General features: G+C 43.4%; 1 protein-coding gene across 1 annotated transcript in view; it reads right to left on the bottom strand.

Moving 5' to 3' along the window:
* Nucleotides 1-17,572, bottom strand: part of LOC115475711 (ubiquitin carboxyl-terminal hydrolase 22-like) — a 42,448-nt gene that overhangs the window by 18,667 nt on the left and 6,209 nt on the right. Inside the window, exon 2 of the mRNA XM_030211636.1 lies at nucleotides 3,894-4,041. Within this exon, the coding sequence (XP_030067496.1) occupies nucleotides 3,894-4,041 (148 nt within the window). The remainder of the gene's footprint in view (nucleotides 1-3,893; nucleotides 4,042-17,572) is intronic.

Genomic DNA, 17,572 nt, shown 5'->3' on the forward strand with positions numbered 1-17,572 from the left:
TTCATGCAGGCAACATGGACGCCTATGCACGTGTGCACATGTTATGAACATCCATGTGTCTTTTATACAAGACATGCAGATGCTGCAACTCCACATAATATCTGCCCAAACCTACCTTCACAACTTTATAAGAGTTTACCTTAATTTAATTTCGGAACTTATCTGGTTAATCAGATTAGTTCACGCTAGATTACAAAATGTAGGACAAAATGGGTAATACATAAAAACAATATAAATCCACAGTAAATAAAAACCAATGTAAAAAACAAATTCAAATAAATAATCATCAATCCTTCATCATGTACACGGTAATATTGTAAATATCATTCAGTAGTTAGTTCGCCTGTATAACTAAAAATATCACAACTACCCTTATGAATAATCCCATAGAACTAACGCTTCAACCTACAGGAACCAGCTAGTTCAATGATCCAGGAGGCATGTAATCTCTAGCATGGCTGCCATGTAAGCTGGAGCTAAACCGTGCCAAATTTTAAAGAAAAGTATAACCCTTTAAATAAAATTCGTGCAAGCAATGTAGCTATTTAAGAATAAAGCTGTTCAGTCCCATTTAAGAGCCATTTTACATCTGTAAAAAAACTCTCTGCACACATATATACCATACATACACACACAATATTTACGTATTTATAATCTTGGGGTCATTATCAAAATTCCAAGGTAATGACATTTCTCTGAATTTAAGGCAGACTCAGTGGAAGCAGACAGAGGCTTTCGATACTTTGGACCATCACATTTTGCTGCTGTGATTGAAAGAATGTGGCTTTGCGGGGAGATGTTGCAGTGGTTTCAAGCATTTTAACAGACAGCATATCAAGTACGAATTGGAGATACAGCATCAAAAGCTTATGTGCAAAGACTGAGGTTCATCAAGGCTCGCGTTTTCCGCTGTATTGTTTAATTTGTATTGAGACTTAAAAACTCTGGAGTGTCTCAATATTCAGTTTTGTTCCAGTACGATCATCCTTAGTGACTGCAATATCACAGACACAAGAGTGGTTGAGGGAATTTGCGATGGATGACTTACTAATTGCGGCTGAATGTGGGGTAAACAGAGATTTTGTTTATTGGTTGCATTTGTACCCCACATTTTCCCACCTATTTGCAGGCTCAATCTGGCTTACATAGTACTGGCAGTCGGTTGGATAACAAATACAACGTTGTATAGTGATCGTATGAGGTATAAGTGGAGGGGTCGGAATGGATGAAGATTGCGTGTTGTCCTGTTCGACCATAGTTATGCTGTGTTGTGAAGAGGGGTTGCGTGGGGTTGTTGGGATAGGCCTTTTTGAAGAGGTTGGTTTTTAGTGATTTCTTGAAGTTCAAGTGGTTGTAGATTGTTTTCACAGCTTTTGGGAGCCTATTCATAGTTGTGCGCTTATGTAGGAGAAGCCGGCTGCGTAAGTTGTTTTGTAGTTCAGTCCTTTGCAATTTGGGTAGTGTAGGTTTAGGTAGGATCTTGATGATCTGACTGTTTCTTATTGGTAAGTCCTATGAGGTCTGTCATGTATTCTGGGACTAACGCGTATATGATTTTGTGGACTAAGGGTGCAGATTTTGAAGATGATCCGTTCCTTTGATTGGGAGCCAATGCAACTTTTCTCGGAGGGGTTTGGCACTTTCGAGCGTGTTTTGCTGAATATCAGCCTGGCTGTAGTATTTTGGTCAGTCTGGAGTTTTTTAATGAGTTGTTCTTTGTCAGCCCTGCGCAGATTCCGTTGCGATAATCTGCACGGCTTAGAACCATTGATTGTATTAGTATCGAAAAGTTGCTCTTTTTTTGTTTGTCTCTTCTAAGACTTCCACAGAGCTTCCCTCAACCATTTTCTTGCACTCAGTCAGTTTTTGGGCACGCAAACACTCTCTCTCCCCTGGTGCTGTCCCGTTTCTGCTGTCCATGTTCTTACTCAGTAAGTGCCCACCTCCCAACCATCTCTGCTCACCACATGCTGAAGTTCTTGCAACTGTTCCAGCTCTTTTTTTCTCACCTGCTGCAGCAGTTCCTCACCCCCCCCCCCCCCCATTACTCTTACAATAGCTTCTCAAGAAATCCCCTCTCCCCCCACCCCAAGATACTCAATAGCTTCTCTGGCTCTCGTCAGAGGTCTATTACAGAGCCTCAATCTCCCTCACAGCACTTGCACTGCATAGGAACTTTCCCCCCAAGCCCATCCCTCTTTCCTGTGACTAAACACAGCCGTCTCATGAGCTGTGTTCTACCAGCATCTCTGCACTGGAAGGGGGAGGATTAGAGAGTTATAGAGGACTAAACTGAAACACATCCAGATGCTTTAGCCATCCTCCTGGTTTCAAGACACAATTTACAAACCTATAGCAGCAGGGTCTTCCAAAGGGTAGGGGGCTAGTATTTGAAAGCACAAGTTCTTAGTGGAATCAAGTCTATCAATAGAAATCAAACAAATTAAAACATGGAAAAGAAAATAAGATGATACCTTTTTTATTGGACATAACTTAATACATTTCTTGATTAGCTTTCGAAGGTTGCCCTTCTTCCTCAGATCGAAACATTTTCACTGGGCTAGGATGATTAGCAAAGGTTTTGGGATAAGCCAGAGGGGCCGCAAAGGTGAGTAGCGTTATCAATAGATTTGACAGATTGTAGATAAATAGACTTGATGAACAACCTGTCAAATCAGACATTTCCTCAACAAGGCTCCCAGCTTGGTGGGTTCTGTATTGGACATTTTCCAGTAGACACAGATCATCTTTCTCAGCTATTACGGTAATTAAGGATCACTTATCTCCTGCCTGAATCTCCCTGAAGTCTTAGCTACTAGGGACTACTGAAAGATATGCACAGAGGAGATCATTTCCCCCTTTGAACATCTGTTGCTTGATTGTCTTAATAATCCTCTCCTGAAGAAAACTGGTACCTTCTCGTTTATGATTACCGGAAATAGAGCCACTTCTGCAAGTGAAAGAAAATCCTGTTTGCTAATTCCTGATCCAGGGATCGATCATGGGGTCTAGCCAGTCTTAAATTGTAGAACCAGGCACACTTGTAGACAACAGTTTTTCAGTCCATTCCCTCTCCATTTCTTCCAGTGGTACATGCTACTTGGATTGTTGCAGTAAAGGGGATTTCTTAGACACTCAGTTCCTCAAGACTCTTATTAACAATCGGTTAATATAAAATCTCTTTTTCTTGAATCAGATGTTACACATAAAAAAAGCATGGCATAATGAGGTATACAATTTATTAAAACTCAGGACACAAAAGTGGAAGCTGCCTTAAACGTTAAACGTCATTTGCATAAAATCATTGTCATTACAAATACCCATACCACAGTGTACAAACCAGCCACTCTGTCTGCCACAGTGCGCTTATAGCTGCATTAAGTCTCAGTTCATGCGGGAATTATTGCATTCAAATTAAAGTTAAGGTGCAGAGTGATGAACTGGTGCCATTAATGTGCACAGTGTGAGACAGCACAACATAAGTAAATAAAGTATCTTTTAGACTGTATGGGATCAATGGTAAGAAAGCTCCAGATTTAGAACTTGCAAGTGGTAAACGGACTATATCTGCATATGCATTAAACTGTGTGACTGCCCCAAAATGGAAAAGTGGAGTTGAGAAGTAGTTTCGTGGTTAAAAAGGTGGACCGAGAACCAGGGAAACCAGGATTCAAAACCTACTTCTCACACGGAGACCGTTTTTTTGAGCCTTGGCTAAAACGCTTCACCCTTCGCTGCCTCAGATAAGCCAATATAGGCAGGGAAATAACTCATCTAAACATGGATTTGGAAAATGTGAGTAATAGATCTTAAAATCAACCCCAAATCCAAAGTAACATCAGAGAGAGGCCTATGAGGCTGAGGGAGTGTGTAAGGGTTAGCACATGCCTTACCTTTGCAGTGTCTGTGTAACACATCTAATGCAGCGATGAGGAACTCATGCGCATCCTGCTGCTCGTACCCTGCTAAATGCCGTGCATGCGTCCAGACCAGGTGCAATAACCTATAGGGAATGTGAGGAGATCGGTGCCCAGAGTAAAACTGAAAAGAAAGGAAGGTGAGATTCAACCTTAGTGATGAGAATTCCTCACACATACATTGCTTTAAGAACTTGGACACTCAAATTGTTCCTTTGAATATTGTCACCTCAAAGCGCTGAAGACTTATGAACATGGTCTAACAGGGGCCTCACACAGTTTCTGACTGATCCTATCACAACAGTTGGGGCTCAGAGTCAAAGAAAATCATTTTTGCTAGTTGCCAGTCAACATATAGATAAAATATATGGATAATAGTGGGCTGTTTAAATCGTTAAATGAACTGAAATGATCCCCTGGATTCTATATATGGCGCCCAAAATTGGGTGCCGATGCAAGATGTAATGAGCCAATTAGTGCCAATAATTGGGTGCTAATTGCCACCAATTTGAATCTGTGCACACATCTTGCTGCTCGATATTCTTTAACAATGTGCGCCCAAATCCCATAGTGCAAACCCCAAAAAGGGGGGTGGCTATAGGATGTGCACGGGCAGGTCAGTGGTGTTCCTAAAATTTGCACACAGTGTCACAGAATATCACTACTACTACTACTCATTTTTATATTGTGTATGTTTTTACTGTTACCCGCTTTGATTTAAAATGTGCTATACATTTTTGAAAATAAATTTCTATAGTGCTACTAGATGTACGCAGTGCTGTACACTTGAACACGAAGAGACAGTCCCTGCTCAACAGAGCTTACAATATAATCAGACCAGACAAACAGGGCAAATAAGGGAGAAGGGAATTACTTAAGGTGAGAATGATAAAACAGACATGGGTATTGAGCAAGTGAATAGGGGTTAGGAGTTAAGAGCTGCCTCATAAAGGTGGGCTTTTAGCCTAGATTTGTCGATGGCCAGAGCTGGCGCTTGACATACTGACTCAGGAAGTCTATTCCAGGCATATGGTGCAGCAAAATGAGTTGGCAGTGGAAGAGAAGGGTACAGATATTAGAGATTTACCTGATAAGCGGAGTTCCCAGGGAGGAGTGTAGGGAGAGATAAGAGTGGAGAGGTACTGAGGAATTACAGAGTGAATGCACTTGTAGTCAAAAGAGGAGTTTGAACTGTATGCAGAAATGGACTTGAGGAGAGACTAATTGAGCGTAGAGACACTGGTGGAATATAAGTCGTGCAGCAGAATTTTGAACAGATTGAAGGGGAGAGAGATGGCTTAGTGGGAGACCTGTGAGAAGCAAGTTGTAGTGGGTTTAAGTGAGAGGTGATAAGAGTGTAGATAACGGCGGATATGGTCCCTCTTCACAAAATGGTGATAGGGAAGAAGCTGGAAAACTACAGGCCGGTAAGCCTCACTTCGGTTATTGGAAAAGTAATGGAAGCGATGCTGAAGGAAAGGATAGTGAATTTCCTGAAGCCAATAATTTGCAAGATCCAGACAACATGGTTTTACCAAGGGAAATCGTGCCAAACGAATCTCATTGAATTCTTTGATTGGGTGACAGGATAATTGATCAGGGACGAGCTATGGACGTAATCTATTAGATGTTCAGCAAAGCTTTTGACACGGTTCCCCACAGGAGGCTCTTAAATAAACTGGAGGGGCTGAGAATAGGACCCGAAGTGGTGAACTGGATTAGGAACTGGTTGACGGACAGATGCAGAGGGGTGGTGTTGAATGGAATTCGCTCGGAGGAAAAGGTGAGTAGTGGAGTGCCTCAAGGATCGGTGCTGGGCCATTCTGTTCAATATATTTGTGAGTGACATTGCCGAAGGGTTATAAGGTAAAGTTTGCCTATTTTGCGGATGATACTAAGATCTGTACAGAGTGACACCCCTGAGGAAGTGTAAAACTGAAAAAAGGACCTATGGAAGCTAGAAGAATGGTCTAAGTTTGGCAATTAAAATTCAATGCGAAGAAATGCAAAGTGATGCACTCAGGGAATAGAAATCCACGGGAGACTTATGTGTAGGCGGGGAGAGTCTGATAAGTACGGACGGGGAGAAGGATCTTGGGGTGATAGTATCTGAGGATTTGAAGGCGACGAAACAGTGTGACAAGGCAGTGGCCGTAGCTAGAAGGTTGTTAGGCTGTATAGAGAGAGGTGTGACCAGCAGAAGAAAGGGGGTGTTGATGTCCCTGTATAATCGTTGGTGAGGCCCCACCTAGAGTATTGTGTTCATGTTTGGAGCCGTATCTTGCTAAGATGTAAAAGAATTGAAGCGGTGCAAAGAAAAGCTACGAGAATGGTAGGGAGTTGCGTTACAAGACGTACGAGGAGAGACCTTTGCGGACCTGAACATGTATACCCTGGAGGAAAGGAGAAACAGGGGTGATATATACAGACGTTCAAATATTGAAAGGTATTAATCCGCAAACGAACCTTTTCCGGAGATGCGAAGCGGTAGAACGAGAGGACATGAAATTGAGATTGAAGGGGGGCAGACTCAAGAAAAATGTCAGGATGTATTTTTTCACAGAGGAGTAGTGGATGCTTGGAATGCCCTCCCGCGGGAGGTGGTGGAAATGAAAACGGTAACGGAATTCAAACATGCGTGGGATAAACATAAAGGAATCCTGTTCAAAAGGAATGGATCCTAAGGAGCTTAGCCGAGATTGGGTGGCAGAGCAGGTGGCAGGGATGATGCTGGGCAGACTTATACGGTCTGTGCCAGAGCTGGTGGTGGGAGGCGGGACTGGTGGTTGGGAGGCAGGGATAGTGCTGGGCAGACTTATACGGTCTGTGCCAGAACCGGTGGTGGGAGGCGGGGTTGATGGTTGGGAGGCGGGGATAGTGCTGGGCAGACTTATACGGTCTGTGCCCTGAAAAGGACAGGTACAAATCAAGGTAAGGTACACACAAAAAGTAGCACATATGAGTTTATCTTGGGCAGACTGGATGGACAGTGCAGGTCCTTTTCTGCCGTCATCTACTATGTTACTATGTATAAGGGGTTTGCTAGTGTGCTCAAATTCCTGGTTACCAAACTGGGTGCTAGGAAGGACACCTGGATTCTGCAGGTGTAATCCTGGTGCCCAAACTGGCACTCAATGCTACTCTATAATGAGCGCTCATCTTGGCGTTCCCATTATAGAATAGTGTGGAGCCGATTTTTAAGCACCATTTAGTGGGGTGAGGGTGGGAAAACAAATTGTCCAGACAGTGATGCTATTCACAGCTGCTACTGAATGAAAGTTATTCATTTAGACGGGCATGTGGAAGGCAATAGGAAAGGACTAATATAACTGGCACATGTGCATGGGTGCGGTCACTAGCTCGAAATATACACATATTTTACAGTATTCTATAAGATAAGTGTGTATATTTCAGTCCCACCCGTGCTCTACCCAGCCTCTGCCCACCTATCAGATACACACTATGTAAAATATGTGCAAATAAAAATGTTAAATATTTACTGAATAGCGCTTGGGCAGGGTTCTTGCATATATGCCCATATCAATATACAGAAGTGAGTATATACTAGAATTCTAAACATGGACACGCATAAGTTGCATGTAAATGTTGGTGCCTTCTTCATAGAATAACCCCTGAGTGTACACGTTGAGCACCATTATCTATAGTGGCGCTGAATATATGGACAGCATTTAATCTGGCCAATGCGCAGGTAAAATATTGACCTACAAAGCACAGAAGAGAGGGAATCTAAAGCTGCAAAAGCAAACAGCCAAAAGAAGCACAAGGAGCCTTCAAGATATGGAGCATCTCAACTGTATTTTATTAATCAGACCCGATACGGTCTGTTTTTCGGCTAGAAACACCTGTCAGGGGCTTAGACAAATGAACATCAATAAATAAGTATAAAACAATACAAACATTAAGAGTAAATAATTAAAAAAACTGCAAGTATAATAAAAGAGAGGATAAAAATTAATGAAACTGTAAATGAAAATGTAAAAATATATAAAAATATCAATACATTAAAAAGGCAGAACATACAAAGAAGTGAAATGCCCACATTGTAGAATTGACAACTGAATAAACAGTATCTCATGAATATGATAAAAATATAAATAAACTAGCCGTTGAGCCCGTAAAAACGGGCTGGTATTGGGGTTTTCCTCCCCCCCCCCCCCCGCGAGTTCGCCACCCGCTCCCCTCCCCCCCCCTCGGAGTCGCCGCTGCCACCACTCCACCCGGCCCGGGCCCTCTCTTCGCTTCTGAACTTACACATCCATTTGCCGAACGCAGTGTGATATCCCCCTTCTCGCTCAGGGTGACCTGGTTCCCCCTAAGCAAATTAAACAGGTCTCACCAACTGCAGATTTCTCAGGCAACTATTCCAGCCCCTGGGCGCACTTCTTCTAGCTTAATACTTTATGCTTTCATAGGTCTTCACACTGAGCCGCTCCACACAGATACATGGGCTCAGTACTAGCTTCAATACTTTGGGGACTCCCAACCCCAGGCTTTGCAGCCTGCTTCTCTCAGTTCTTGGGACACACAGTCCCTCCTTTGAACACACAGTTCTTTACCAGTACTGGGGACACACAGTCCAACTCTAATGCTTTAGGGCCTTCTTACCCCAGGATTTTCAGCCTGCTTGTCTCCTTTGGACACCCAGTCCACCACAAGTCCATAAGGTTAGCCAGTATCTTTCAGGGGGATCTCTCTTCTTCTGCTGCCAGCTCACTTTTCTTCCTTTCACAACTCAGGTGGGGTATAAAGTGGTTAATTAGCTACATAGGACCCTGCCCATAACCTTCTACACCTGAGGACATCCCTGGGCTCTCCCCGGTCCTAGCGACCTCCACCTATTCTCCTACTAGTGCCCTCTAGTGGGCTACCCCAGCTAGGACAGCCTCATCACAGCAGCAAGGCACACCAGCTGAGCTGCCGTGGGCCCTTCCTTCTCTGCCTGTGGCCCTGCCCTCCTGTGACGTAACGTCAGCGAGGGCGGGACACAGGCAGAGAAGGAAGGAAGTGTTCTCATACTTTAAAGAACAAAAATCTATCAGAAAATCTTTGAGGGTCTGTCCTGGCTCAGTTATAAAAGGGTTACACCACCTCATGCTATTAAATGTACCTGTCTCCCTACTTCAGCACTGTGATGTGGCCCTTAATACTCCTAGTCATCAGGCTCCCATTCAAAACCTTCCAATCACAGGTCAGAGACTTGTTGCTCTTCTCGCCTCCCTGATTATCCAGTGATTAGAGCACCAGGCTGACACCTAGGGAATCCCAATTCAAACCCAACTGTTGCTCCTTGTGATCTTGGGCAAGTCACTTAACTCTCCATTGCCTCAGGTACAAACAGATTGTGAACCCTCCAGGGACAGAAAATATCCCTGTTGTACCTGAATATAACTCACCTTGAGCTACTTCTGAAAATCCAAATGTACCTCTATTGCATGGGCTTCAGTAGCCAGCAACTAAAGTCATTCTGCTCAAATCTGCAAGCAGTCTATCAACAGAAATCACTTTTTGTTTCTTTTCAAGCTTAGCACAAAACTAAAAAACGGTCAACTGGTTAAAGACGTTCCTCCATTCGCTTCTGCACAGCATGGTTAGTTCCTATTAGTGGAGGGGCTAAAAGGGGCCAAGAAGAAAGTGGACACAACAGATTAACAAATCATGAAGAAAGGGGAAGAGAGAAGAAAGCAAGACCTAAACATATTGATTTTGTTTTCTTTCAAATGTATTTATTTGGATATATGTGACCATCTCCGGGAAAAAGGTGACTAAAGTCACCAGAAACAAAACATAGGGTTTTAATGAATTCTGTTAGAGCAAACAATTTGTAATACCCATCCTTTTATGTGAAAAAAAATAAAAAATGCTACAGAAGTGTAAACACATTACTTTTGCAGAATGCCTATGGGCCCATCAGCCATTGCCAAGATTCTGGATCTGCTACGTTAGTCACCTTTTCCCAATGACATATCTTGACTACTTTATAGAACTTGTAGTAATTTAGAAAACATCTCCACTCACTCCGTCAAGCCCCTTAGTCATAAAACCTCTGTTCTCTATCAACTATCACCTAACTCTGCTGCACGTCTCATATTCCGCCAGAACCGATATACTCATATCACCCCTCTCCTCAGGTCACTTCACTGGCTTCCGGATCAGATACCGCATTCAATTCAAGCTTCTCCTTCTTACCTACAAATGCACTCAGTCTGCTGCCCCTCACTATCTTTCTACCCTCATCTCCCCTTACGTTCCCGCCCGTAACCTCCGTTCACAGGATAAATCCCTCCTCTCAGTACCCTTCTCCAACATCGCCAACTCCAGGCTCCGCTCATTCTGCCTCGCCTCACCCTATGCTTGGAACAACCTTCCTGAGCCCTTACGCCAAGCCCCCTCTCTACCCATCTTCAAGTCTTTGCTTAAAGCCCACCTCTTCAATGCTGTGTTCGGCACCTAACCCTTACCGTTCAGTGAATCCAGACTGCCCCAATTTGACTGCCCCTATCGGACCGACCGTTCACTTGTCTATTAGATTGTAAGCTCTTTGAGCAGGGACTCTTTGTCTCTCTTGTTAAATTGCACAGCGCTGCGTAACCCTAGTAGCGCTCTAGAAATGTTAAGTAGTAGTAATAGTAGTAGTTTCCCCACATCCTTGTTCTAAGACAACAGCAGCAAACCCATTCTTCTTATATTCAAGGCTATCTTATTTCTGGTGATAAGAAGGATAGACCGTGTCAGGTACGTGTGGCCTGGATTGGCCAGTGTTGGAAACAGGATACCGAGCTAGACGGACCCCCATGGACTGACCCGGTATGACAATTTTTATGTTCTGAAATAAAACAGATGAACAGGTAATAGAAACGCAGCAAAAGACAACCAGGGACTGTCTCTAGTAACTGAAATTTGCTGATGCAATCTAGTTCAACATAATTCAGTAAACATCAGTAATAAAACTTCCCTGTTCTGTCATGCCCTACAATTAGCTCCAGAGCCCATAGATCATTGAAACCAACAGCATTTTTCTTAATTATACCACCCCAGACACAAAAGCACTTAACACATCCTAAATTCAAAAAATGACCTGCATGTCTATTGGCAGTAACATAAAAAAAACACAAAAATTAACAAACATCACCATGAAAAAAGAACTTCAGAGAAGCAATAGAGCTCTTCCCCCCCCCCCCCCACCCCCCAAAAAAGCAAGAATCCAGTTAAAAGAAACTCCAGGACATATCAAAGATGAAAGCTCTACCAACTGAACACTGTATCCAAATGCCACATACTTCTAGGGTCCAGTATACGTGATGAGGTCCAGGACTGAAATATACTGAAACCAATTACAATATGTAAAGGAGCGCCACCGCTTTAAAGTGCAAGGACGAGGGCAACTAATAAAGTCAGGAAAGAAGTTAAATTAGAAGGTGGCTCTAAGACACGTTTTGGGGTGATAAACCAAAAGCCTTCAGTGTCCCAGGAAAGAATGGACCCTGAGAAAAATTCCTTTGTACCCTCTCTCCTTAATCTAGTCATTAACACAGCAACAGACTATCAACATAAAATATGGATAACCACAAACTGATATACGACAACGAAAAAAAAATGATCAGTGCTAGAAAGGCTGACTGACAAAGGATGAACATAGGGGTAAGTACGCCTTAATTTAGGCTTACTTTAAGGAATAAGCCTAAATTTCCACATGGTTTATAGGATACGTTGAGCGCCCTTCCGGGCGACTAAATTTAGTCATGGGCAATTACGCCAAGTAAAACTTGGTTTAAATCCAGACGCCTAAATAAGGCATGGACCAGGTGTAAACTATAACAACGCCTACAGATTTTAGAAAAGACTCACCCATTCCACACCCATGGCCACTCCCTTTTCAACTATGCAACTTAGAATTTATGCGCATCATATTATAGAATACGCTTAGTTCTGAACATAAATTCTAATTATTGCCAATGTCAATAATTACTTGTTAATTGGCAATTAGCACTGATTGGCTTGTTCATTAAGTTGCACACACAAATACAGAACATGACTATTTGCATACGCAACTTGTCGTGCTATATAGAATCTGGGAAGCTACTACTACTACACTACTACTATTTAGCATTTCTATAGAGCTACAAGGCATACGCAGCGCTGCACAACATAGAAGAAAGACAGTCCCGTGCTCAAAGAGCTTACAATCTAATAGACAAAAAAATAAATAAAAGTAAGCAATCAAATCATTAATGTGAACGGGAAGGAATGAGAGGAGGGTAGGTGGAGGCGAGTGGTTACAAGTGGTTATGAGTCAAAGCAATGTTAAAGAGTGGGCTTTCAGTCTAGATTTAAAGGTGCCACGGATGGGGGCAAGACGTAGGGCTCAGGAAGTTTATTCCAGGCGTAGGGTGCAGCGAGACAGAAAGGCGCGAAGTCTGGAGTTGGCAGTAGTGGAGAAGGGAACAGATAAGAAGGGATTTATCCATGGAGCGAGTGCACGGGAAGGGGTTAGGGAAGGACGAGTGTGAGAGATACTGGGGAGCGCAGAAATGAGTACATTTATAGGTTAGTAGTAGAGTTTGAACAGGATGCGAAAACGGATAGGGAGCCAGTGAAGGGTCTTGAGGAGAGGGGTAGTATGAGTAAAGCGACCCTGGCGGAAGATGAGATGGGCAGCAGAGTTTTGAACCGACTGGAGAGGGGAGAGGTGACTAAGTGGGAGGCCAGCAAAAAGCAGATTGCAGTAGTCTAAACGAGAGGTGACAAGGGTGTGGATGAGGGTTTTGGTAGAGTGCTCGGAAAGAAAGGGGCGGATTTACGGATGTTGTAAAGAAAGAAACTACAGGTCTTGGCAATCTGCTGGATATGAGCAGAGAAGGAGAGAGAAGAGTCAAAGATGACCCCAAGGTTTCGAGCTGAGGAGACAGGGAGAATGAGAGAGCCATCAACAGAAATAGAAAACGGGGGGGGGGGGGGGGGGGGGGGGGGGGGGGGGTGGGGGGGGGAGGTGGGTTGGGGGGGGGAATGAGAAGCTTGGTTTTGGTCATATTTAATTTCAGGTGGCGTTGAGACATCCAGACAGCAATGTCAGACAAACACGCTGAAACTTTGGTTTGGATGCAAGGTGAGATATCAGGGGTAGAAAGGTAGATTTGGGAGTCATCAGCATAGAGATGGTAGGAAAAGCCATGGGATGAGATTAATGAACCAAGGGAAGAAGTGTAGATAGAAAAGAGGAGGGGACCAAGAACAGAACCCTGAGGTACGCCGACAGGCAGAGGGATAGAAGTAGAAGAGGATCCACCAGAGTGAACACTAAAGGTGCGGAGGGAGAGGTAGGAAGAGAACCAGGAAAGGACAGAGCCCTGGAATCCAAGTGAGGACAGGGTATGAGAAGTATGTTGTGATCGACAGTGTCAAAAGCAGCGGAAAGATCAAGAAGAATGAGGATGGAATATTGACCTCTGATTTAGCCAGTAATAGGTCATTGGAGACTTTAGTAAGCGCAGTTTCGGTTGAGTGGAGAGGGCGAAAACCAGATTGTAGTGGGTCAAGAATAGCATGTGAGGAGAGAAAATCAAGGCAGCGGCGGTGAACAGCACGCTCAAGTAATTTGGAGAGAAAAGGAAGGAGGGAGATGGGTCGGTAATTAGAGGGACAAGTAGGGTCGAGTGAAGGCTTCTTAAGGAGAGGTGTGACCACAGCATGTTTAAAGGCAGCAGGGACAGTCGCAGTGGAAAGTGAGAGGTTGAGAATGTGACAGATAAAAGGAAAAAGAGCAGGAGAGATGGCAATAAGAAGGTGGGTGGGAATGGGATCAGAGGAACAGGTGGTATATTTTGAGGAAGAAAGGAGAAGTGTAGTTTCCTCAATAGTAACTTCAGGAAAGGAGGAAAGGGAATGAGGGGAAGGAGAGAGAGGGGAACGGACTAGTGGAGGGAGAGGTGGTGAGGTAGAGAAAGCAAGGTTTATCTTTTCAACCTTGTTGTGAAAGAATTCAGCAAGGGTCTGAGGAGATAATGAAGGGGGAGTTGGGGAAGGGGGCACCTTGAGGAGAGAGGTTCAATGTGGTGAAGAGAAGTCGAGGATTAGAACCAAGAGAGTTGGTCAGTTGGATATAATAATCCTGTTTGGCACGTGAAAGATCAGATTGGAAGGAGGTCAGCATGAACTTAAAGTGTAAGAAATCAGCAAGGGCCCGAGATTTCCGCCAGAGGCGTTTGGCGGAGCGGGTACAGGAACGTAGGTAGCGGATATTAGAAGTCAGCCAAGGTTGGGGTTTTGTACGCCTTACAGGGCGGGTCATCAAAGGTGCAAGAGTGTCTAAGGCAGAGGATAGAGTATTGTTGTAAGAAGAAACAGCCTCGTTGACAGATGTGGATGGTGCCACAGTAGAGAGGAGGTTTGAAACATGGGAGGATAGAGATGAAGGTCAATATCATGAAGATTCCTAGATAAATTAGATAAGATAGGACGGGACTGGGAGGGAGGAGATTTAAGTGTGAAAGTTATAAGATGGTGATCAGAGGAGGGAAGATCAGAGGCAAGGAACTAGAGGGTGAACAGTTGGAGGAGAAGATGAGATCAAGACAGTGACCATTTGATGAGTGGGGGAGGTGGAGCATAGTGAGTGGGGAGGTGGAAGCAAATAAGAATCAAATCAGGTGGATTTGAAAGCAGGGGCTGCACCAATTGAAGTTTTGTTTAGGATAAATAAGCATTCTAAAGGCTGGGTATCAAACATATATGGGCTGTGGCCAAGTCAGAGAGAGGTCTGTTATGGGAAGAGGAAGTAGGATGGGATCAAAGTGAGCAGGAATGAGGGAAGGAATTCAGAACAGTAGCAAAGCTGTCTATTTTAGCAGCTAAAGTGGAAAATGGGTATAAAGTACTCTACAGAAAGCACATGTCCCCTCTGACCATTGCATAATTGTGGGGACACAGGAGACTGTAGTGAAGCTGCCTGAAAAGAGAATATTGGAGCAGAATAAGTACTATACTTAGAGAGATGATTGGGGTGGAAATATCACTTGACTCCCCAAAGTACTTTTGTTCAGCTTACTGCTGGAGAGGAATGGATGCTGAAAAGGGAAAGTTGGGGGGGGGGGGGGGGTACAGCTGCAAGAATAGAGATAATTCTGCACTGGAACAGGTTCACATGTACCAAGAAAGCACACACTCGTCCCCCTTCCACTCTTCTCTGCTCTCTGCATTTACTCCATTCTCCCTTGCAATGAGGGGGGGGGGGGGGGGGGTACATAGCATATATGATGAGTGAGAACTTCCGTTCCCCTCTCTTAAAGCCACTAGCCCTTCCTCCTCTGTATACACTCCTTCTCCCCTTTTCCACAACCTATACCTTCACCACCAGCAGCATGCTTCCTTTTGTGCCAAGGAGGGCTAAGAGTAGATCCCCGCTGTGACACTGCAAATGTCTTTACTATGGCATGTCTACTGTTCTGCCAGTGGGAGCTGGGTCCCTGCCACACCACTAAGCACCATCTTCAATGCTGAGCAGTTTTCACCAATTTTTAGTATTGCACGGGGTGGGGCTCCTTACTACTGAATTTCTTGCCTTGACTATTCTAGCTCCTAGCTCCTTCTCTGCTCCAATCTGTATGAAGGGGGTGTAGGTGTGTGGCGAGGGGAGGGATGTTACAGACATCCCCTCCCCAAAAGGTGATACAAGTTAGTGAAACACACAGCTAAACAAAACGCTAACACATGAAAATATTTGCATTCTTACTCAACTCTAGGTGGGCACAGCACACATCATGATTAGCTTTGGGGGGGGGGGGGGTGGTGCAGGTTTTTTAAATATCAGTGTTCCCAGCACTAGATGACCTAAGGTTCTTAAGAACATAAGCATCACTATACTGGGACAGACAGAAAGTCCATCAAGCCAGTATCCTGTTTCCAACAGTGACCAATCCACGTCACAAGTACCAAACACTACCTTTTCCTACTCAAAACAAAAATTTTGGAAAACTGAGGATCCATGATGGAGCTAATATCAAGCATATGCACATATTAAGGGGGCAGTTCTGAAATTGACTAGATTAGTGGTTCAGTCTAATTCTTTCCAGAATTGAATACTGTAATATTGTTTTGTTTCTGGTTGACTAAGGCTTCTTTGAGAAGTCCTCAGATAATTACTATGAGATATCTCATAGTTTTTTTTTAGTAATTATCTCACGATTTCATATCGCCACACCCTATTTGATTGGATTTAGAGGATTCTTTGAGAAGTCTACAGATAGTACAGAATATGACAGGTAGGTTGATTTTTTTTCTCTGACTTGATTTTGTTCCAGAACAACACATTTACCTGATTTGGCACTGGCTGCTGGCAATGGAGTGGGTGCAGTTGGATTACCATCTTTAGGATGTTGCATGGTGAGGTTCCATATTATTTAGTGAAAATGGTAATACTTCCACAAGCTATAAATCAGATCACTTCAAATTCTATTACACTTCCTTTCAGTATATAAGGTTAGACTCAGAGATTTTTTGTCTACTTCTATATTTTATCAGGCAGAATCATTCTAGAATTCTTTACCAATACAACTTGGTAGATAGTAATTATTTACTTTTTGGGAAGTCACTAAATATTTCCTAATAAAAAAAAAAAAGTCTTAAGGTATAATTTTATGGTTTATTAATGGAATTATAGTTGTTAATGGGTTTGGTTTGTATTAGTTATCTGATTTATGTACTATCTGAACAACTGGTTCATTCTCCTTTTTTGTGACCCGCATAGCGGGATATAAGTCCAGTGTAATGTAATGTGTGCAGGAAACTTATTGTTGAAGGAACTTCTTGCAAACTTTCCCATTCTACGTTGCCCAGCAGCAACTAACAGTACAAAAGCACCTTTCGGACTTTGCACTCGCCTGTGGAGGAAAATACCTCAGAGAAATTCAAATTAATTACCCACATATTCTTTCCTTTTCCCTGTCTTGGCCTTTTGGCTTAGTTCTAAGTATTGTGAAGCTATTGACATGCTTTTGGTTGGCTGGGGTGGGGGGAGCAGTTTTTAAATGTCCAGTCAAGCTGTGTTAATTATTAGGAAGCTAGATGCTGCTGAAACACTGGACTTAAGGTTTCTTAGTGTAAACATTTTATTTGGCTTTTACTCTCACTTTGTCACTAGGTAGTAATTGCCACACTGGGAAAAGACCAAAGGTCCAGTCGAGCCCAGCATCCTGTCCACGACAGCGGCCAATCCAAGCCCGAAGGGCACCTGGCGAGCTTCCCAAAAGTATAAACATTCTATAACATTTTATTCCTGGAATGTGGATTAACATTCAGGTACATGTACACGAGGTGTTTGTTGTGCAGTTACATGGTTATGACCTACTGACAATAACCACTTGAAAATGTAATTTTATAAGACAAAATTAGCCAAAGAAATTGTTGTATTGGCAAAGCAAGAAGGAGTGATATTTTGTTGCACTCTGGGAGTTGAGTGGATGGTGTTGTGTGTGTTGAGGGGGGGGGGGGGGGGAGAAGTTGGTGACAGAAGAATTAGACAAAGCATTTACAGCCATTGTCTGTCTAATGTAAGTAAAAATTAAAAAAAAAAAAAAAGAAAAAAAAAAAGACAGTTTGGAAATCAATGCAAGCAGAACTGGATGAGGCTCGCGAAGTAGTTT

The sequence above is a fragment of the Microcaecilia unicolor genome, chromosome 8, assembly GCF_901765095.1.
Source record: "Microcaecilia unicolor chromosome 8, aMicUni1.1, whole genome shotgun sequence".
Lineage (NCBI taxonomy): Eukaryota > Metazoa > Chordata > Amphibia > Gymnophiona > Siphonopidae > Microcaecilia > Microcaecilia unicolor.